Here is a 24,800-nt window from a genome sequence, read left to right as displayed (position 1 = left end):
TCAGAAGTGTTTGCCTTTCCAATATATATTTGACTTCTCCCTACATGGATGAATACACTGATGGAAAAATACCAAAAGTGTGGCTGAGTCTTCCCTGTCCAAAATGGCAACCAGGATTCTCTGCAACCCTGGTATTATTTGTTTGTTTCCGAAGGCCCTTCATATCCACTCCCTTCACTGTGAAAACATCTAGTCATCCAAAAGGAGCTTGATCATTACTACTATGGTGAAACAGATTGTTGTTCTTACCATTGAAGTTGTACAGTTTCATTTGCCTCTTCGGCCCAATAGTGTTATTTGTACCACCTGAAGATACAGCTTACCTGTGTGTGGACTTGTACCTCTCCACACTGTGAGTTGTACAGGGAAGGGAGTCATGTCTTATTTATTTTTTTTTATCCTGAAGAACTAGTCTGGCCCATTTGTATTATCTGCTAGATATTTGTTAAAATTAATTATCCTAATAGGAGTTAGCTCTGGAGTTTATGCTGTGTTTTAAAAGTTGGCTCTATATGGCAAATGTATTAGCTAATGAATTATTCTAACATTTATTTAGTTAGCATTGTTTCTTCAAGGCCTGTATTATATGTACTGTTTATTTCTATATAGGGTATATTTTCTGACTTCAAGTTTCCATATTAATATAGGAAACCTGAACACAGAGTTTCTTAAAAGATTTTACAGTAGGAATATTCAGACCTTAAAACAATGGACATAAAATATAGCACAGTCCCTTAAGAGTTTTTGAAATAGGAATATTCATAAAGCATATTTGGTTATGAATTTTATATTCACTAGGTTATTTGCTAACTTTAAAATGATTATATTTATTTTTCTAGTAATTAAGTTTGTCCTCGTTCCTTTATCTTAAAAAAGATTGTGAATCTTCCATTTTAATATAGGCTCAGATTTTCCCAAGTGTGAGTTAAGGAGTTCATTATTCTTATCTCTGTCAATTTCCTAAGTTACAAATGAGCTGAAGCAATTAATTCTTTCAAGTCTCCTGTAATTATTATAGTGTGAGGCAGGTTTCCTTGTGGTTTTGTAATTCTTTTTGTCACATTTTCACTGTGTTTACTATCTCAACTTGATGCTTGTTGACATGCTGATTCATGTTTTAGTGTACTAGATGGATTTTTTTTCATCTGGAGGAATGCGTATAAAGAGGTCACATCTTATCACACTGGCATTTCTAGTGTGTGTCAGCCATATATCTCTTTTTAATTTAATCTCTGAAAAATGTACAGGGATTTCTGCAGCTAAGCTGTACAAATCAATAAAATTTATAATCAAGGCTTCCTAATCTCTAAACCTAATATAAAACTTCACAACTATTGATTACATGTGAAGGATCTGCAAGCTGTTAATCATGCATGAAAGCATAGAATAAGAGATGGCTTCAGAAAAGGAAATGGACCAATAATCATCACCCCAACAGTCTTTATCTGTCTTTTTGTTCCCCTGAAGCAAGCATGTTACCAGACACTTGCATTTTATTAAATCAAATGATGTGTTCCAGTATGTCAATAGCTACTATCTCTTTCAAAATTTGTATTACTATAGCTTTTTTCTCTTATCATTTAGAAATTTTCTTGTCTTTCTTGAGAAATGTGATCCAAAGGAAATTAGTCTGTTTTGTAAGTTTCCAGAAGGCCTGAGAGCAGGATCTAAGTTAATGTATTAAAATTATGATTTTTGTAAGGAGTGAAATGAGCCATACATACTTGGAATATCATTATAATGTAATCATTATAGTTTATTTTAGGGGGCTTAAAGGACTTCATGTCATAAGAAAGCTTTACTTAAAATGAGCCCTCTTAACTTTTCATTTACTACTGTAGGAGTTATGTAGTTGAGGAAAACATGTATTATTTCTTTTTTAAAAAAAATTATTTATTTTAATTGGAGGCTAATTCCTTTACAATATTGTAGTGGATTTTGCCATACATTGACATGAATCAGCCATGGGTGTACATGTGCTCCCCTTCCTGAACGCCCCTCCCACCTCTCTCCCCATCCCATCCTTCTGGGTCATCCCAGTGCACCAGCCCTGAGCATCCTGTCTCATGCACAGAACCAAACAGTGTTAGAGGGATTTGGATAATGTGAAAGAAAGTGAAGTCGTTCAGTTGTGTCCGACTCTTCGGTACCCCATGGAATGTAGCCTACAGGCTCCTCCATCCATGGAATTTTCCAGGCAAGAATACTGGAGTGGGTTGCCATTTCCTTCTCCAGGTGATCTTCCTGACCCAGGGAGTGAACCCGGGTCTCCCACATTCTGGGCAGATGCTTTACCAGCTGAGCCACAAGGGTAAAAATATATGTAAATGTATTTTTTTCTGTTAGATCTATCCACTCAAAAGTAAAGAAATGTAGATTATATTGCTGATTCACTTTATATCTACCTATAAACATATTGATGTAAAAATTAAAATATTTAATTTTTTGTCTCAGTGATGGATTAGGGTGCTAGAAAATGACTGTCAATTTTATTATAGCTTAGAATAAAGTATTGCATGTCTTATGTCTCATAGAATTATTAGGCCTATGTTTAATAAATTAGTATCTGTGAGAGCATAGTGAAGAAATGAACCTACTCTCAAAGAGCAAACAGGAAATAAAGACAAGAACAAATTCATTTAAAGTCTTTTTTACATCGTATATCATACTGCCATGATATCTGGCACATGTCAAGCCCTTAATAAATGTTTACTTCAAAATAAAAAGAATATAAATAAATACATAGTGGCTCAGCACAATTCAGTTTTAGAGAAATAAAATTTAAGTACTGTTCTATGCAGGGATCACTAATGTAATCTTCACACAAACGTTAAGGTAATTTACCACATGAGATTAGCTGAAGCTCCAATACTTTGGTCACCTGGTGCAAAGAGCCATCTCATTGGAGACCCTGATGCTGGGAAATATTGAAGGCAAAAGGAGAAAAGGGCAGCAGAGGATGAGATGGTTGGATAGCATCACTGACCCAATGGCCATGAGTTTGAGCAAACTCCAGGAAATAATGAAAGACAGGGAAGCCGGGCTTGCTGCAGTTCATGGTGTCTCAAAGAGTTCAACACAACTTAGTGACTGAACAGCAACAGAGATTAAGGGTAGAGCTTATATCAAAATGCTGAGCAATGATTAGCCACAAAATCTCATCAGTGGCAGAAAGCCTCTGATGATCATGTCTGGCTCACAAATCTGCTGGTGGACTGGCTATTGGCTGATCTAGACAACCTTTGCTTGTACAACGAGGTGACTAACTCAGCTGTGCTCCATATGCATCTCTTAGACCAGAAGTGATGGTGGAAGTGTAAGAGCAGGAGGAGCTCACAGGACTTCTTGAGATATAGGCTGAAAATCAGCACAACACCACTTTTGCCTTATTCTGTTGACCAAAGCAAGTCACAAGGCAAGTACCAAATCAAAAGATGGAGAAATAGACCCCACTTCTTTGGTGCTAAGAGTTGTAAAGTCACATGGCCAAGTGTGGATACAAGGAGAGGTGAAGAATTGGAGACATCACAGAACTGAGTTCTTAAGTTCTATTTTCATTAGCCCTTGAAAGCAAAACATGTTAAAATTAGTCGCTTTATTTTTCAGGAAATAAATGTTCCATGCATGTACTATGGGACCAACCACTTTGCTTGGTGTACAAAATATTTACATCTTTTAGTTCAATATAAATGTGTCACTTATCTCCTTTTTAGGAGTGGAGAAGGCACTGAGAATTCCCTCTAAAGTTTCGGGTTTTTTTTTTTCTCACTTTGTTTATTTATTTTAAATTGATTTTTTACTGGGGGGGAATTGCTTTACAGTGTTGTGCTGGTTTCTGCTGTACAACGGCACAAATAAGCCATAATTATACATACAACACTTCCCACTTGAGCCTCCCCTGTCTCCCGCCATCCCACCCCTATTGGTCATCACAGAGCATCAGGCTAGTTCCCTGTTTTGTCACAGCTGTATGCAGCTCCTCTCTAGTCATCTTGTTTTATACACTGTATGTTATGAAGTAGTGTTTTACATAATAATTTTTAAGATAATATACAATCACTATATTTTTGTGTCTGAAAAATGTTTTTGCTAAACATTTTTATGAAAAATAAAGTTTATATTATGGTAGGAGATTTTTTCTTTTTTCTTCAATAAATATTTTTAAATGCCTTTTCTTTTTCTATTTCATGTATTATCACATATATGTGTTTTATGTTTTATGTCTTAAGTGTTGTTTAAAGTATAACGCATAAGCAAAATATGCAATATCAGAGATGAATTAAAGTGGATTCACTGATTGTAGTTATATATTTCTTCTAACACAGTCTAATATAATTAGATAAAAATTTAAGTGAAAAACATTAAAGAGTCCCAAAATTTTCAAGTCCCCATATTTTGAGAATTAGGTTTAATAAGACAAACATTAGGATTTAACTTTTGGAAAAAGTAGTTATTTTTGGCTTTTTCTTCATCCCTTTGTGAGTATATATTTTTGAAAGTCAAACCATTTCCTTATCATTATTGTAGAGAGGATGCAAATGTCGCTAGAATTATCTGAATAGCTTCCGTCAGGTTCTTGAGAGCAGTGAAGACGTATTTTGGTTTAATTTGATGGTGTGCTTAGTATTATTCTGATGGTACTGGGTAAATATTTCTGTGACTCTGTAGGAGAGCCGAGTGAACCATGCACCCCCTGTCATTCTGTATCCCCTGAGTCCAAGCATGTCATTTCAACAACACAGCCAGGAAGCCAGAAGAGATGACAGTTGGTTTGTGATTATTCCTGGACCCGAGGCTCCCTCATGTTACAGCACTAATCAAGTCATCCCACCAACTTATCATTAACTCAATTTGACCCGTGAGAGCAGAGATGAAATCTTTTTGGCAAGACTAATGATGCTATAAGATTGAAAAGATGTGCAGTGTAAAACCTTGATTATTCTCAGTTATTACCATGAAGAAAAGAATAAAAACACAAAGCATCAAATGGCGAAAGTAAAGACAGTGTCTTCCAGAGCACTTAAGCGTTTTCCTCCCCCATGGTATGCCAATGTTTCCTTCCTTTAAAAAAAAAAGTCACCTTTGTTCAGACATTTCATCTCAATTATTTTTTACACTAACAAATATTTTCTCTGGCAGTCAAGAAATTCACTTCTCTTGTATTTGTTTTGATAAATGGAATGGAAATTGTACTTTGCAGTCAGCTTCTAAGCTTTCTCATGAAAAAGCAGCCAAGAACACGAAGCTCCCTGTCATGCTTCAGTGTTCTTAGTTTGTGACATCTTTGACAAGGTCTTTCTTTCCTTCTTGGCATGAGCTTTGGGATATCTTCTATTTCTCTCTGACTGACAGCTGGATAATAAGTTTTATCACTAAAAACTGATTCTAGGGAAATGTGATCCCTGCCCTCGATTCTCTTGTTTTTGTTAAAGCTTTTGTTTTCACAACTCTTTCAGAATAACCAGAGAGCATCACTACAGAAGCACCTGGATATTGACCTGTCGTGTTACATGCTGTTCAGCAAATACCACAAATTGAATTTCTTTTTATCTGTTATCTAGAACCACTTATTAACCATCACTGGCTTTTACTTCTTGGCACTGGGTGGAAATACTTAATGGCTCAACTTAGGGGTTGTTGGAAGAATACATGTCCTCAAATGAGGGTTGTTTTTTCTGTGAAGAATAAGAGGCACTTTACAGAACCACTTGCTGTTGAGAAGTGACTCAAAATAAGCACACTCTGTCGACCCATGTCTTAATTTTTCTTAATGTTTAGAGAGTTATTAAGTAGTTTTTCATTTTGTCCTATCAAATTGTATTAAATATTTGCCACTAAAACTATTACAGACATAAATCCCATGCTCGATCTGTTTAGAATTTAAGTAAGGGCACTGATGTTATATTTCCTTATTTATCTCCTAATTATACATTACTGGTCATAGATTTGATATGCCACTTTTTGGCTATATCTGTTTATTTCTTCTTGATTTCATGTGACCTTTCTTACTGGAGCAACTAGCATATAGGTGAACAATAAAAGGGAAATGGAATGGGAAAAGCTGGTAACCCTAGCTGATCAACATTTGGCAGAAAAGATAAAGAAAACCATAGTCTACTGAAGTCAAACTTCTTCCTGGCCTCTTACTCTTCTCTAACACATTGCAGTGTTTGGATTTCTTCACTTCCATTGACTGCACAGTTGAACCAACCTCCAACTTTAGTTTTCTAAAGCAATTAATTGACTGTGTTAATTTCCTGCTCTGTTACTTTCTATTAGGTATAGATGAGGTTATTTCTTGTCATGACATTCAAAATTTTTCTAATCTTTTCCCAACAAACATTTCCTATATAATCTCCTGTTAGATAACTTGTATAGCAACCAAATGGGATTGCATATTTTTTCCAGTTTCCTCTACATATTTATCCATCTTATTTCCTCTTTGTTTGTATTATTTATTCAAATGAGTTCTATAGATCTTCTTGCATTATTCATTGAGATCTAATCCAAATGTCTCTTCCATTTGACAGGTGGAAGTTGTTTCTCTTTGTTAAATTACTATAGTATCTTACTCCATTCACATACATTTCTATCATATTGTTTTAACTCTTTATCTTTTTTCTTAGTTTATCACCTTTACTAAATAAATGTTAGGCTCCTTGAAGTCTATTATTGTTTTATTCACTTCAGAATCCTCCACAGTGTCTTGTATCATATACTTACATAATAAGCAACCCATTTTTTTGTTTCATAATAGATGGATGACTTGTTCAAAATATTTTAATATGATCCTTTGCTTCATGAAGATCACGACCTTGCTACATTTCTTCCTAAGTTTCTGCCAAAATTTTGCTCCCCGACTTTTATAAATTCCTTGTTTTTTTCCCAAATTTCATTTTGCTAGAAAAGCAAAATGAGAATGAATGAACATGTATGGAATACATAATAGAAATTTGAAAATGGAAAGTTAAAAATTGGAAAGAAGAAAGAACATTCAGTAAATTTCAAAACACTTGACAGATAATGCATTAATAAATGGGATCCTCATTGTTTTATCATCATTGTGGTGACCAGTGATGATTGTTATAAATACTAGCTACTGTGATGTCTCTACATGCCATTCACCACACAAGCTCATTTCTTTAAATTATTTAATCCTTTAAAAAGCACTTATGCTCAGCTTTATGTAACATAGTGAGTCCTGAGCAATATCCTGCTTCCATTTATTCTGTAAAAGTTAATTGTTTCAATTTTAAAGGCTAAAATTTTTATTTATGCATTCATATCTCAGAAATAAAATGATATTATTGCTAAGGCACAAGAAAAATGGATCAGGGTGAGAAATTTACGTAATTTTATTCTCAAATTCTCTGATAGAATTTACTTTGAATGGATTTCATAGTAGTAGAACATTACCAAGTCCCTACTGTTTATATTCTGAAATTAAGAAAAAAATCTATGTACACATGGTTGTCAAACCATGTCAGAGTCAACAGACTTCAGAGATGTTGCGTGGCAGAGTGCCTGTTTTATGTGTGTATGTATGTGCATGTGTTAATATATATGTATGTGTATATATACATAAATGTACATGCATGAGCACATATATAACATATCTGTAAATATAGCTCAGAATGTCCAACTTCAACAAAAGCTGGAAAAAATAAAGAACATGTCAATTAAGAAAAAGTTTAATTAGAGAGTGACTTCCTCTGAGTTATTGCAGATGCCTTACTTACTCAAAATAATTGAGTTTTGACTTTAGATATGTGTGTGTGTGTGTGTGTGTGTGTGTGTGTGTTTACTTTGTTGTATGTGGGTTTCTGAATATTGCCCTAGGTTAGAGTAAAATTACATTTTAATTGCCTGTGTTAGTAGTAACAATTCGTTTCACAGCATTTATTCAAGTCATTGTGAAAAATATAGATTTTAAATACCATATTGACTGTGTAGAAAGATTCTTTGCTTATTAGAAAGGTATTTCTTTTCACAAATCTTCACTTTTTATACCAGTTAATAAAGTATTCACTACTGGTATTATGATTGTGGTTTATGCACATATGTATAGGATTTGTAAACCTACCTTTTCCATCTTTTGAATTAGAGTTATAAAATCTAATTTATATTAGTGTCAAAGTAAGCAGCATTTAAATACACCGAACCGAAATTCTCAAAGTGAACTCTGTATTTTTTTACATATTACATAATAAATATGTCTTTGGTCAAATCTTAAAAATGAATAATTTGAGTATGTGAAGTTGTGTCTTTAAGAGTGTCTGGATGTACTTTTGTTTTAAAAATTAAAAAATTGAAATATGAGAATAAAATGTGGGGAGTAGTGAGTTATTTCTGCTTTTGACAGTGAGTCCTTCAGTGTGCACACATTTGCATCTCTTCTTGCTCTTCCATGCCTAGAGAAATGCCAAGCTCCTGCAAACTCTGACTTGCTCTAGGGCTCTTCAGAATGTGAAGCAGTTCTAATAGGCAGTCAGCTAGTTGCAGCAGCTGAGCAGACATCGAACAGCACATACATTTCCTATTTTCAGTACTCCATAAAGGGGTTGAATAAAGGAAGCCAGAAGGCAAAAGAAATTGGATATGAGATTAGTTAGGAGAAGAAAATTTCTATTTATTTTTGTAAATATTTAAGTTTATAAATAGAGAAATTAATTTTTAAAATTATTTTATGACTATCTTGGGAAAAAGTGTTAATATGTAGTCAGTAATATAACAAGCAAATTTTAGTCTATGAAGTATTAAGTAGCTTTTTTTTTCCTTACCATTTGCATGTCTACTTTTTTCATATTATATGTACACTTTATTATTTCTTTCTTTTTTAAAAAGGATGCATATATGCTTCTAAATTTGCTGTTCAGAAACATGGTCTCTCTATGATGACTACACCCTAAAGTCTTGTGTAACCTTTAAACCACTCCTATGATTATCTGCTTTTTTTGTTGTTGTTGTTCTTTGTTTTGGGGGGGGTGGTTTATTGACCTTATAGTTTCTACTCATTGCCAAAGTTAGTTAGGTAAAAATTTCTTCCTCTCCTACCAAAGAAGTTGTGTCATATATCTGTAAAACAGATTCCTTTTAAAGTTTTATTTCATTTTATTTTTTAATATATTTATACCCCTTTAACTCATTTCTCCAACACCTCATCCACTGCTTTTGGCAAATGTCAATCTGTTCTCTGTAACTAGTCTATGGTCTTTTGGGGGAGTTATTTTTTGTTTTTGTTTTTAAGACCCCACAAGTTAGAGAGATTATATGGTATCTGTTTTTCTCTATCTGATTTATTTCACTTAGCATAATACCCTGGAAACCTATCCATGTTGTTGCAAAAGCCAAGGTTTCATTCTTTTTCATGGCTTAATAGTATTCTATTGTACGTATGCATATTTGCATATATATACATAAATATATATGAAATATATTTTCTTTACATACTCATCCCTTAATGGATACTTGAGTTGTTTTCTTATAAGATAGCTGCACTGAACATGGGGATGCATATATCTTTTTGAGTTAATGTTTTTATTTTCTTTAGGTACATACCCAGAATTGGAATTGCTCAATCATTTGGTAGTTCTATTTTTATTTGTTTGAGGAACTTTAATGCTATTTTCTATTGTGGCTGCACCAATTTACATTCCCAACAGTGCACAATGCATCCCTTTTCTCAACTTCCTCAGCAACACTTCCTATTTCTTGTCTTTTTGATGACAGCCATTCTGATACATATGAGGTGATATCTTATGGTGCTTTTGGTTTATATTTCCCTGATTATTAATGATATTGCACATTGTTTCATGTACATGTTGACCATCTGAATGTTTTCTTTGGGAAATATCTATTTGGATGTTCTGGCTATTTTTTAATCATTTTTTTTTCCTATTGAATTTTAGGAGTTATTTATGTATTTTGGATGTTAACTACTTATCAGATATATGATTTGCAAATAATTTCTCCCCCTGAGGTGGTTACTTTTTCAGTTTTTTAAGTTTGATGTAGTCTCACTTTTTTTTTTTTTTGCTTTTGTAGCCTTTGCTTTTGGTGTCAGATCCAAAAAAAATCATTGTCCAGAACCTGTGTTAAAAAGCTTACGGCCTATGATTTTTTCCTAAAAGTTTTATGGTTTCAGGTCTTACTTTCAGATATTTAATTCATTTTGAGTTATTTTTTGAATATGGAATAAAAGATTGGTTGTGTTTCATTCTTTTGCATATGACTGTCTAATTTTCCGAACACCATTTAATGAAGAGATAGTTCTTTCCCCATTGTATATTCTTGACTCCTTTGTCATAAGTTAGTTGACCAGATATGTGTGCATTTATTTCTATGTTCTCTATTGTGTTTCTTTGATTTATGTTTCTGTTTTAATACAAGTATCATACTGTTTTAATTGTTATAAATTTGTAATATAGTTTGAAATCAGGGATCATGTTGCCTCCAGCTCTTTTCTTTCTCAAGATTGCTTTGGCTATTTGGGTTTGTGTGTGTGTGTGTGGTCCCATACAAATTTTAGTATTATTTGTTTTATTTTTTTGAAAAAAAAAATGCCATTGGAATTTTGATAGAGATGAAAATTGACTCAGTAGATCACTTTGATAGCATGGCCATTTTAACAATATTGATTTTTCCAATCCATGAGCATTGAATATCTTTCATTTGTATCTTCTTCAACTTCTCTTATGCTTTTCTTAGTCTTTTAAAGTTGTATTAGAATGCAGGGTAAGTGCAAATTGAATAGTGGAATGAAATGAAAAGATGTGTGAGAGTGAGTGATCACTTGGACAAAGAGAAATTTGTAAAGGGTAAAATGTCAGATTCAAAATGAGGGGTATATGAAAAAAATATATAACTACTAGACCTAAAAAATTAAAACTGAGAAGTAAATACTTATTGGTATTTTCTCTTATTGCTGTATGAGATATTTTCATTATATATGCCAAGCATTTTCTGGAAAAATCTTACTTTTCATTCCATATACTTTTCAAATAAACTATGGACTAACTGCAACAGGGTCACTCAGTTTCATGTGATTGTTACAACAATATCACAGTTTATCTGGGAAATTTTGGATGATCCTATCTATGAGTGCCTGGCCAGTTAGTGGACAGTGGTGCCAAAGACTGTGTTTTCAGTCTAACTAGATGGAAATGAAAGTGTCATCATCTCACTCTTGTGCCTGGCAGGGAAAACGTTAACATAGTGGTAGACATATAAAGAGATTTTTTTTAAATGATTGAAAACCACATCTTTGTTCTAGCCTATTTAACATGCTTAAGAGAAACACTGAAGCAAAAGTGATAAAATAGGGAGACTGGACATTGTAAACAGTCAGAAGATCAGCAGATGGAGTTTAAAACCTAAACTTTGGATTCTACCAAAAGTTATATGTATATATGTGTGTGTGTGTGTGTGTGTGTGTATATATATATATATATATAATCTTATGGTTTTAAATTAAATGGCCACCAGCGTGTAATTTAGGCTGGCCATCTGTGCACCATGCTGATTATTTTTACACAACTAAGATTTTAATCTTAAAAAATGAAAATTTATAAAAACACTCATGTTGGACTTTTTGTATTTTTTATTATTTTTCTTTGCTTTTTTCCTACTCATTTCTGTTTTGCAAGAGCACTAACAATCCCTAATGAGTTAACAGAGGCACCAACAAAGCCTTGACCTAGGCCTTGACTTTGATCTCTTTGTCAAATCAATGTATTAAAGTTTTGCTGTGTATTTGTTTGTTTACTATGTAGATTTTGCCATGGCCATGACTTTCATAGAGTAATTATTTTTATTAAGTTAGGTGATTAAAGTTAGTCTTGCATGAGAAAAATATACACTTGGGAAGCAACGATGGATGGACTCAAGTCTTCAGAGTGTTTAGTTCTGCCAGAATTTTCCAGTTGAATGGAAATTCACCTCCCAGTTTGGTTTGGGTGACACTCTATGGATTGTCAAACCTGAGTGTTTCCTAGAGAAAGACAAAAAAAGATCAAAAAGGATAGATGACAGTGTAAATATCCACATGTGTTCTTGCAATTTTTCTCAGAATTTTTCTGCTTTGATGAACAACATCATTACTGAAATAATAAATGTTAATTAATATCTGCGTCATTTTTGTAAATGGTAGTTTAGTGATACAATTAGACTAATTAGTATACAGCATAGCTTGGTGACATGATAAATCATAGAGCAGAACATGTTGACTCTTATCCATTATGATGTATTAGCTAATTCACTTGCTCAATAATGACAAAAGATGGGGAATAGGGCAGTAACAACAGAAACAACTATAAAAGCTTCATAGCCAAATTTTCAGGTTTTCATTTATCTGCCATGTTCCTAAGAACTATGGACTATGGACCTTTTACATTTTTTTTTTCTTTTTGCATTGGTAAATCATACCCCTGACAGAAACCTTCAAGAACAAAATCATGAGGAACTTCCCTGGTGGTCAAACAGTTAAAACTCTTCCACTGCAGGGGGTACAGGTTCAACAGGTTCAACCCTTGGTTGGTGACCTAAGATTCCATGTGCCACATGGCGTGGCCCCCCAAATAAAATAAGATCATGAGTAAATAAAGAAACAATAAACAATGACTTTCCGATTTTCCTAGGTTCACACGTGTTGTGTCATATGCAGTGTTATACTTTTTCAGGATGATTCATGGTAAAGCTGACAGCTATCTGCATATCCGATTTATTTTTCAGAACCTATGCGAACCCCAAAGACTTTAAAGATTGCTGAAATACAAGCAAGACGCATTGCTGTGGACTGGGAATCCTTGGGTTACAACATCACTCGGTGCCACACTTTTAATGTCACTATCTGCTACCATTACTTCCGTGGTCACAATGAGAGCAAGGCAGACTGTTTGGACATGGACCCCAAAGCCCCTCAGCATGTTGTGAACCATCTGCCACCTTATACAAATGTCAGCCTCAAGATGATCCTAACCAATCCAGAAGGCAGGAAGGAGAGTGAAGAGACGATTATTCAAACTGATGAAGATGGTATGGTCATACTTCTTCACTTTTTAAAGCGGAGATTATATCACAGAATTATGCACTCTCTTATAGTTTTGCCTAGAGTTGCCAAAATTAAATTGGATTCTAAAATCTGCTAAATACTCTTAACAGGGTTAACTTTGAAAAGAGTTTGTCTTAAACAAAAACCTTAATATTCTTCACAGTAGCATCAAATACTAGATGAACTCTTCCTTTACTGTTTTGTCTTTATACAATGTTAGAAAACTGGTAACTATACTAAAAGTCTAAATATGGATTATATTAAATGTTCAAAAATAATTTTTACTGTTTGTATCGATTACCTATTGGGGAAATGCACTTAACTAAAAATTTAGTTTTTTGCATTTTACACACCAATAGTAATAGTTTTCATTTCCTTTAGATTTGAAAGCAATATTGTTTACCTGTTATATTCATTTTTAGATAGTTTTATGTAGTTATAAATATAAAAGAAGGTCAAAGTTTATATTTTTAAGTCTGAATAAAGGTCTATATCAGATATTGGCAAGCTATCATCTTTCATTTATTACTACCCAAGTAATTGAGTTATAATTTGCTCAATTTCTGTGTGTATTACTTCTAAATTATTAAATACTAGGAAGAAACATATTAATATTATGAATTTTACACACTTATACTATAGCATGTCATTAATGTGAATATGAATACAATTTTCTATTTTAAAAAATGTATCTTAGACAAAAGTAATATAATAATAACACTATATACTTCCAAAGTAAGACATTTCATTTTCAAAACTTCCTTTTATGAATGGAAGTATGCAGGAAGGAGAAAAAGTATGCTATATAGTGAATGGAGGCAAACCTGAACTGAGAGTCAGGAATCGTGAGTTTTCAATCATGGCTCAAATAACACTCGTAACCTTAGTAAGTCCTTTCACCCCTCTAATTCTCTACTTCTCAGCTCTATATGAAAAGTTTAAATTAGATGATCTCTAAGGGTCGATCCTGTTCTAAAATTTTCCTTGAATAGCTTGTCAGGAGGGCTACATTTTTATTTGGGTTTCAGAAAACAGGATGTATTTTTTACCCTAGTGTTCTCAATTTCCCCAGATTCTGAACTTTAGTCTCAGATGTATATTTTGATGCCTGCAAGTATGAGATTGCCATAAAATAGGTCAATAATACCATAGTTTCTAGAAATTCTCCTTATCACTTTAAACATTTTCACTCTGAAAAATGAAAATGATTTTCCATTGTTTTGCTGTTTTTTTTAAAAAAATAAAGGGAGGCGAAAGCCTTTAAACTTCATTTAGCTCAGATTTTCAAGGAAATAATCTTGTCCTAAAATTATGCATATTCCTAAAATTTCAAAGACTTATTCATGATAAATGTATTTTTGTCATCTTTGAAATAATAGAACGGATTCACCTGAAATAATTCACAGATTCATGTTTGAACTTGCACTGAGTCAAAACATTAACAATATTATAAAGAACAAACCCTGTTCTAACACATAAACACTTGTATTGCCTCCCCCCCCAACAACGCACATACAACACACATGCTTATGAAAGAAAGAATGGTTGAATGTAGTTGTTTCATAGGAAGAGTATCAAAATGGGAAGTCTAAGCATGGATTCAAAAGCTCTGAAAAAATGTCTATCTCATTTCATAAAGTACAATAATGCTGTGTCTGATTACACTAGACATTAAGTATAGTTTGTTTACCATATTTTGTTAGTTTCAGGTGTACAGCAATGTGATTCAGATTGTTTTTTAACATTATATTCCATTATATTTTATTTGATAGCTTCCCTGATAACTCAGATGGTAAAGAATTTGCCTGCAATGTGGGAGACCAGGGTTCATTCCCTGGCTCGGGAAGATGCCCTAGAGTATAGTTTAAGATGAGTTCAGTTGCTCAGTCATGTCCAGCTCTTTGCGATCCCATGGACTGCAGCATGCCATGCTTTCCTGTCCATCACTAATTCCCGGAGCTTGCTCAAACTCATGTCCATTGAGTTGGTGATGTCATCCTACCATCTCATCCTCTGTCATCCCCTTCTCCTCCTGCTTTCAATCATTCCCAGCATCAAGGTCTTTTCCAAAGAGTCAGTTCTTCACATCATGTGCCCAAAGTATTGGAGTTTCAGCTTCAGCATTAGTCCTTCCAATGAATATTCAGGACTGAGTTCCTCTATGATTGACTGGTTAAATCTCCTTGCTTTCCAAGGGACTCTCAAGAGTCTTCTCCAACACCACAGTTGAAAAGCATCAATTTTTCAGCACTCAGCTTTCTTTATGGCCCAACTCTCACATCCATACATGACTACTGAGAAAACCATAGCTTTGACTAGATAGACCTTTGTTGGTAAAGTAATGTCTCTGCTTTTTAATATGCTGTCTAGGTTGGTCATAGCTTTTCTTCCAAGGAGCAAGCACCTTTTAATTTCATGGCTGCAGTCACCATCTGCAGTGATTTTGGAGCCCAAGAAAATAGTCTGTCATTGTTTCCATTGTTTTCCCGTCTATATGCCATGAAGTGATGGGACAGATTCCATGATCTTCATTTTTTGAATGTTGAGTTTTAAGTCACCTTTTTCACTCTCCTCTTTCACTTTCATAAGAGTTTCTTTAGTTCTTTTTTGCTTTCTGCCATAAGGGTGATGCCATCTGCATATCTGAGGTTATTGATATTTCTCCCTGCAATCTTGATTCCAGCTTGTGCTTCATCCAGCCCAGTTTTTCTTGTGATGTACTCTGCATATAATTTAAATAAGCAGGGTGACAATATACAGCCTTGACATTTTCCTTTCCCAATTTGGAGCCAGCTCATTGTAAGATACTGAATATAATTCCTTGTACTATACAGTAGATTCTTGTTGCTTATCTATTTTGTGTACAGTAGTTTGTACCCATTAATCCCATACTCCTACTTTGTCTCTCCCTCCATCTCCCCGTTTTGTTCTGTATATAGATTCATTTGTACTGTTTTTAGATTCCATATGTAAGTGATACCGTATAGTATATGTCTTTCTGTGTCTGACTTCACTAACTGAAGTATTCTATAGATCCATCTATGTTGCTGTAAATGACAATATTTCATTCTTTTTATGATTGAGTAATATTTCATTGTACATATATTTATGTGTATATGTGTATGTTTATACCACATCTGTTTAAGTCAGATGAATCAATGGTAAAGAATTCACCTGCAAATGGAAGAGCCGCAGGAGATGAGGGTTCAATCTTTGGGTCAGGAAGATCCCTTTGAGAAGAGAATGTCTATCCACTCCAATATTCTTGCCTGGAGAATTCCATAGACAGAGGAGCCTGGTGGGCTACAGTCCCTGGGATCACAAAGAGTCAGACACAACTGAGCACTCACTCACTTTCCTTAAGCCGGTCGTCTGTTGAAGGGTGCTTGAGTTTGTTTCCATGTCTTGGCTACCGTAAATAGTGCTGCTATGAACATTGGGACACATGTATCTCTGAACTAGAGTTTTGTCTTTTCTGGATATATACCCAGAAGTGAAATTACTGGATCGTGTGATTGTTCTATTTTTAGTTTTATAAGGAACCTCCATATTGTTCTCCATAGTGACTGCACCAGTTTTCATTCCCACCAACAGTGTGCGAAGATTCCCCTTTCTTCACATCCTCTCCAAGATTTATTATTTGTAAACTTTTTGATGATGGCAGTTCTGACACATGTGAGGTGATACATCATCTTTGGTTTGATTTGCATTTCTCTTATAATTAGGATGTTGAGCATCATTTCATATGCCAGTTGGTCATCTGTATGTCTTCTTCAGCAGAATGTCTGTTTAGGTCTTCTGCCCATTTCTTGATTGGGTTGTTTGGTTTTTTTTGACGTTCGTTGTACAGGCTGTTTGTATATTGGGACATTACCCCTTGTCATTTGCATTGTTTGCAAATATTTTCTTCCATTCTCCAACTTATCAACTAGTTTTGCTGATGGTTTCATTTGCTGTACAAAAGGTTTTAAGTTTGATTAGGTCTCACTTATTCATTGTAGACTATCCATTTTATAACTTTTGAGTTTAGTAAAAAGAATGTATTCACATGTTTTATTGTCTACACTTAAAAGTGAAAAATACATACATTTTCTTAACTGATATTAAGTCTCCATTATACAAGTTTTATGCTTCTTTAGTCAGTCACAGGGACTTCCCTGGTTGTTCAGAGAGTAAGGAATCTGCCTGTGATGCCGGAGACCCAGGTGCAATCCCTGGGTGGGGAAGATCCCCTGGAGAAGAAAATGGCAGCCCACTCCAGTATTCTTGCCTGGAGAATGCCATGAACAGAGGATCCTTGTGGGCTACAGTCAGTCCATGGGGTCACAAAGAGTTGGACATGAGTAAGCAACTAATACTTCACTTCACTTAGTCATTCTCTAAAAATATAATTTATTTTGATGGTATTATTTGGTTTGAGTTTTTAGTCTGCTTTTCTTTCCACAAACCAAACAATGCTATCAGCCTTATTGTATTCCTTTTTCATATTGCATTAAATTTTTTAATACATATATGACTAAATTACTAGTTAGGAAGTGAATTGCCATGGAAATTTAAATTATGTCCTAAAGTTGATCAAACTCATGACTATTCTATTTATTTTATCTAAAAAAATTTTTGTAAAAGTAAAATGGAACTATTTAGCATAATTTCAATATTATTTTTTACCTTCCTTTTAACCTCTTTTGAAGAATGTTTTTATTATTTGTAATGATATTGAGTTGTATATTATTATTTCGTGCTAGTAGAGTTGCAAACTAATTCCTTCTGCTATAAAGGTTTTTTTTTTTTTTTTAAGTTTTGCTTTCTATGTAAGACTAAATGAAGTTCAAGCTTTCTATGAAGTATTTGCAAATAATTCAGTCTTCAAATCAGAACTCCAGTTTCTAAATAGGGTATTTGATGTGTTTCAATGTTCCTGAAGTGGGGAGACAGAATATCTAAATCATAATCTATTGTTGGAAGATGGATGGATTGTGATGATCTAATTAAGTCAGTCTTACTAAATTATTGCTGCCCCATATACATAGAAAAATAATAAATTTTCAGTCATCTAGTTAAAGAGTATAATTTCATGAATAGAATTCTGGGGACATCCATAAATCATGAGAGAAAAGCTAGGATGATTTCCCACCAGAACCCTAACGTAGAATTTATATTTAATTTATTGCATGCATTTTTTAATGCATAGGTAGAATTTTTTGTATGAGATTTTGTTTTCATTTTTTATTCGTGCATTCATATAAATCAATATCATTAAGTTAACCCTGCAGGAAAACCTGGTTTGGGAATATGTTTTAGCTAATAGAAAGCTTTCTTTAAATGTGTATTTATTGTATCTTAAAGGCTGTTATGCTTATTTAATATTATCCTACCCCACTCACATTTCATTCTCCTCTCTTCCACTTTGAGAATTACATTTTAAGGGATTTTCTTATGTGAAAAAATTTTTTTTAGCTGAAACACCTCCCAAATAAATTACAAGCAGGGGAATAAAAGTCAGCATTCTGTCTCCATTAAAAGTTGTTGATTTGGAAATGTGAGGTGACATTTCCTGCAATACAAAGACTGCAGTGGTGATGGTCTTAGTGACTTCATGTTGTATTTGCACAAATCATGTGTACATATAGATGTTGTTTGTACATAGAATTGTCTTTCTTCAAATGTAGAAATTATTGAACGCACTCTGTGCCCACACTCCTTTCCCTACATGCTTCATGTGTGTGTATTCACCTTCGTGTAGTTCTTGCTCTCATTCACTATACTGGCACCAGTGCAAGGTCAGTAGTTAGAACTGTCTCAGCAATCATCTTCTCACAAACTTTTCTGTAAATATATGAAGTGAATCCCATTGACAGCATAGTACATGTATAAGAAGAGCAGAAAAATACACAATTCTGGGAAGGCTACCTTCTAATTCTACTGTTCTCTCAATGCAGAATTTACTAACATTTAAAATGATCCCTATTTGTGGACAATTTGAAACGTCCATGCCATTTCATCGTATTTTTTTTGTCAAAGCATGTTCAGTGAATGCCTATAGTAATTATAATACCATCAAATAAACATTTACTCACTAACTGGAGCTTTCCCCCCACCTCCTCTCAACCGCCACTGTCTATGAGAGGTGGGAAAAGGTGAATAAAAGCTTTCCCTTAAGTTACAGTTGTAAGCTTATTTTATTTGGGTGGAATAGAAACAATAGATATTCTCTTGCAAAACAAACTGATGCCCTTGGTAGCCTCAGCAGATACCACAGATTACACACAGGGGCCATCACAGCCCCTCTACCTTGATAACTACATAGCATGTGCCAATACTTTGGACCTGGGAGTGAAAAGGAGTGGATGCCTTTGGTTAACTTTTCCCCAAGCCCTCGTTTATAGATGCAGAAACATATCTTGTGGAGTTTAGTCCTGGCATCTTTTCTGTTTACTGTGGGTTTTTTCCTTCATGAATTCATTATTAATGTGCCAAATTATGTTGGCTGTCCCAGAGGTCATAACATCATTCATCGTCTCCTTATGGATTGAAATAAATCTTACTCTTTTGACATATCATTCAGAATTTCTTGATGCTGCTGGCCACATTGCAATGCATTTCCTTTGATCCAGTGACTTTTAATTTATTTCCATCCTCACAAAATTGCTGTAGACTCTGAAACTACATTTCTAGATAATGTCATGTGTGAAGTTTCATGTGTAACATTTCACTGAAACGTTAGATTAAGGAAAAATATTAATTAAAAAACTGGATTGATATTTTCAAGAGAAAGCATACTTTCAAACGTAGGATGGATAGGATATATTTTTAAACATTAAGAGAAAAAAATACTAGATATTTATGTAATAAATATAGCAACTGAATATTTAAATAAAATATATAAAAGGAAAAACACAATAGTAAAAGTATTTTGTATTTTGCCAATAGAAGCTGACACGTCATTCATTGTTGCCACTGGGTATTGTCAGTTATATGACATTTGCAAATAAGGACTGGAATGGTTTCTTAGATCTTGTCATACCTGGGGATACTTCAAAACTAGTTATGCTAATTGTTGAGTTCTAAACAAGTCTGATGTTATAAAGTGGTTTGATTCTTTGCTTTGAAAAAGGGAATTTCATTTAAAAGAATGAACCAATGATTTTGAACCTAGTCATCTTAAAGAGTTTTTTATACATTGTAATAATGCTCTCTTTTTTTAAAATTATAGAAATGTAATCAGTGTACCTATGAAAGACTATTAATGAGCATTTTAATTCAGTGCCATATGGTTTGGCTTTTGAGTCTAAGGAGCATTAATTACTATTATTATTTATTATTTTATGAACATTGTTCATAGAGATACTTTAGGGGCTTATAGTAATCTTCAAAAAATCATTCCAGGAAATCTTTCAGGGCAAGCTCTGTTCTTGAAACAAATTACAAATGAGACCTTCACATTATTAGAGGCATACAACAGAGAGAACTAGACTACACTGTTCAGCTCTCTGAGGTGATAGAAAATTCTATTGAATAAAAATAACTTTGCAGTTGTACATAATCTGCATTAGAAGCTTAGAGATTTATTTTAAATTCACATGTATTCCCATATATTAAAAGCTTGTCATACAGCTTATTTTCTTAGGGACACATTTTTATTTATTTTATTTACTTTTAACCTGTTTATCCAGCTTACATGTTTACTTTTTTCTGTTTCTGACATAAGGATCCTTATAACCAATAATGTATTTATATGTAGTGCCTGGCCCTGTACCAGTCAATTCTCTTCAAGGAACCTCTTTTGAAAATAAGATTTTCTTGAACTGGAAGGAACCTTTGGATCCAAACGGAATCATCACTCAATATGAGGTACTGGGAGAATAAGGAAGTTTAATGAAATGTGCATTGAAGGGGAGAATCAAAGAAAATGTTACAGGAAAATAATGGAAAAGAATTAATGAGAATTAGGGGATTAAAATCACTATTAGTTCTTATCCATTTTAATTTATAAATTCCTCTAAATTAAGTATCAAACGAATATTATATGGTACCTAGCCTTTTCAAATTCTTAAGTAAATATTGTTTTAAAGAAGTAGGATGGAACTTGCCAACAGACTTACTGGTGGTTGTAAAGAATAAATTTTTACAACATTAAGATACTCATATTTCATACTGTGATTTAGGGAAAGCCATTGAATGCAGTTACTTTTAGGGTAGGGGAAAATACCTGAAAAGCAAAATGTATCATAAACTTCTCTATTCCAGAGCTTCATCTTAACTTTGAATATAAACTGTTATCTTATTTGTAAATGTGAAAAGATGAAAAGAAAATGTCATTTTAATTGCACAGATATGTGGTTCTGTTCTTGGGTACTCAGTGTTGATTACAGTATAAAATACGTTTTAGTGCCAACAGAGTGCATTATGAAAATGTAGAATTTTGTTTGCAGAAAATTTATTACACTATTCTTTTTCACTTTTAGTGATTGGTCTGTTCAAAGTATTTTTTCTTCATTCAGTTTTGGTGGGAATTTCTGTGTTTCACATGCATTACATTATATATGACCATAAGATTTTATATAAATATGTATTCATATTTATGGCTTCCCTGGTGGCTCAGTGGTAAAGAATCCACCTGCCAATTCAGGAGACACGGGTTCAATCCCTGGGTCAGGAAGATCCCCTGGAGAAAGAAATAGCAACCCACCCTGGTATTCTTGCTTGGGAAATCCCGTGGACAGAGGATCCTGGTGGGCTTCAGTCCATGGGGTCACAAAAGAGTCAGACAGGACTTAGTGACTAAAACAACAACAACATTCATATTTAATTATATTGATTTATCTTTTGATGGAAGAAAATAGATGTATATTGATCCAGTCAGATAACTCTAGGTTTATCTGTAGATAAATAGATAGAGATGGACAGACAGACAGACAGTAGATACAGTATAACAGTGAAATAACCATATCAAAATGAGAAAGAAAAGAAGGGAAAAAAATGTGATTCATTCCACACAGATGCCCTTGAGTTCTATCTTATTTAAAGGGGGTTTATGTAGAATGTATTATGATATGTATTGGATATGTAATAGGAAATAATATTTCTTAAAACAGGTCAGTTACAGCAGCATAAGATCATTTGACCCTGCAGTTCCTGTGGCTGGACCTCCCCAGACTGTATCGAATTTATGGAACAGTACACACCATGTCTTCATGCATCTCCATCCTGGAACCACCTACCAGTTTTTCATAAGAGCCAGCACTGTCAAAGGTTTTGGGCCAGCCACAGCCATCAATGTGACCACCAACATCTCAGGTATGAAATGAATAAAGTGCAAACAGAATTGGTTTGTAGTAGCATATCCTAAAGAATCACAAATACACTGAGTGTAATTCACGTCACTTTTTGAATCTTTAATATAGTTAGTCATGATTGAAGGCAAAAATTTATAAATTCTTTTTGTTCTTCCATGTTCATTTTTATTATAATTCTACAGAGCAAAACAATTCAGTGCATGGATATTTGATTTGAACTTTAAAACTTGGTTACAATCACGATATTTTGGGAACACATAATAATCAAGCTAAGGCTGATGAAATTTATGGTTAGTCTGGTTCCCAGGTGTACTTGAACTTTTAAGGTAATTTATTGTTATTTATCCCTGGAGTCCAGTAATTCTATCCTTTAGCAATTTAAAAACAATTTAAAGTGAATTTGCGGTATTGGAGGCATGATGCTTCTCACTATAATTTATGCATATGTGTGTGTATGTCTAGTACACATATGATATTCATACATATGTAATAATACTCATATACATTCTGCACCTATTTAGTATCTGTTGATTCTACTTCCTAAATAACTCCCAGATAATTCGCCTCTTTCTCATGTCACTGTTTCTACCTTTCCATCTGAATTGTATTTAAAGCTATCACTGACATATCTTTCTAAGTAGCACTCTTGCCTTTAGACTTATCTTGCTTCTGTGTTTTTTTTTTTCCTATTGATCTTTGTACAACATTGATTTCTTCCTTAATTTTTTTCAAAATCTAATATATTATATTTACTATATTATGTCTAGTATGGTATTTTTGGATGATTAGCATTTGTGGCACTTCATTTTATGGCGCTTTTCATCCTCTTCGCCTATCCATAAATCCAAAGTTCCAGTCACAGCAAACTATTGTATTGTCCATGTCCTTTCCCATAATGATATCTTCATATATTCTGTTTTTTAATCTCTGGAATATTTTTTCCATGATCTCTCTTTCTCATGAGCTTTTACTCTTCTTTTAATATTCAACTCAAGCATTGCCTAAATAGTGAAGTCCTCTCTGTTTCATCTTCCCAGTTCCCAACACTATTTTAGAAGAGTGTGGTCCCCCAGCATCAACTTCACATTAAAATGTCCTAGAAATGTACATTATCGGGTCCCTCCCCAGACTTTCTGAATCAGAAATGGTAGGCAAATGAGACATTTTTATTTTAAGAGCCCTCCAGGAATTTCTGATCTCCCTGGTTTGAGAACCACTGTCTAATTAACTGTCTCCTATTTTGGTCACCTAAATTCTTCTATAATTTTTTGGTGTTTACAAGACTGTTACTCTTGATAAATCTGAATCCCTACTTTTAACTCTATAAATGTCAAAAACCATGCTTCATTTGCTTCTGTATTTATAGCACTTCTTGTAAAATTTGACACATAATAAGTATTCAGTAAATGTTCATTGAGTGAATGAAATACTTTAAACTTTTTATTAGATACCATTTGTTCACAGTTTTTCTGGTAATGTACATATTTCACTGGTCATATCCTCCCTTAAACATCTTTCTGCATGGAAATGATCAAAAGCCATTTGAGGTTATTCACCCAGTTCAGGATTAGGAAGCCTCCTTACCCCCAAACATTATCAAATATTTTGAAAAATTTTAGATTTATTCTTTTTAAGAATCTGACAACGAGGGCACTAATTCTTGGTAATTAACAGCTGAAGTGCCCATTTCCGTTCAGCATACTTCCTAGATATGTTTCTATTGTGACCACAATGGTGAAAGTGGCCAAGATCAATGCTGGGTCATTCCACAACCTTTAGATCAAAGCAGCACCACCTGCCCCGGCAGCCCTTTACCTAGATTCCTGCCATTTCTGTCTCCACATCTCCATGTACAACTCCATAACCAGAACTCCCCAGAGTCTATGCTATTAACACCTTCCTCCCATCCCATCAATGCTGATTTGAAGATCTCAGGAAACTAGAAGTTAAAACATCTTCATAAAATGTTTGGAGTGTGTGTCACAAGTTGCCAGATTATAATTTAAATTTCAACAAGTCTTATCTTCTTATCTTCTGCTGCTTTGGGTTCTCAGAGTTAACATTCAGTGGCCTTTGTTAAGGTACAGTTTAATATTAAGTTATAAATTGATTTTTCCCTTCAGTTCAGTTCAGTCGCTCAGTCGCATCTGACTCTTTGCGACCCCATGGACTGCAGCACGCCAGGCCTCCCTGTCCGTCACCAACTCCCGGAGTTTACTCAAACTCATGTCCATTGAGTCAGTGATGCCATCCAACCATCTCATCCTCTGTCATCCCCTTCTCCCACCTTCAATCTTTCCCAATATCAGGGTCTTTTCAAATGAGTCAGCTCTTCACATCGTGGCCAAAGTATTGGAGTTTTAGCTTCAACATCAGTCCTTCCAATGAATATTCAGGACAGATTTCCTTTAGGATGGACTGGTTGAATCAGGATCATTTATTCAATTTGAACTATG

At 34.0% G+C, this 24,800-nt stretch overlaps 1 protein-coding gene across 11 annotated transcripts in view; it reads left to right on the top strand.

Moving 5' to 3' along the window:
* Positions 1-24,800, top strand: part of PTPRK (protein tyrosine phosphatase receptor type K) — a 598,235-nt gene that overhangs the window by 459,745 nt on the left and 113,690 nt on the right. For all 11 annotated transcript variants that reach the window (XM_081529093.1, XM_081529092.1, XM_081529091.1 and 8 more), the window contains 3 exons: positions 12,730-13,032; positions 20,790-20,899; positions 22,144-22,345. In XM_081529093.1, the coding sequence (XP_081385219.1) occupies positions 12,730-13,032; positions 20,790-20,899; positions 22,144-22,345 (615 nt within the window). The remainder of the gene's footprint in view (positions 1-12,729; positions 13,033-20,789; positions 20,900-22,143; positions 22,346-24,800) is intronic.

This window comes from Giraffa tippelskirchi, chromosome 9, assembly GCF_054371585.1.
Source record: "Giraffa tippelskirchi isolate mGirTip1 chromosome 9, T2T-mGirTip1v1.2.pri, whole genome shotgun sequence".
Classification (NCBI taxonomy): domain Eukaryota; kingdom Metazoa; phylum Chordata; class Mammalia; order Artiodactyla; family Giraffidae; genus Giraffa; species Giraffa tippelskirchi.
The sequence above is the reverse complement of the archived record's forward strand: the minus strand, read 5'-3'. Positions and strand labels throughout refer to the sequence as shown.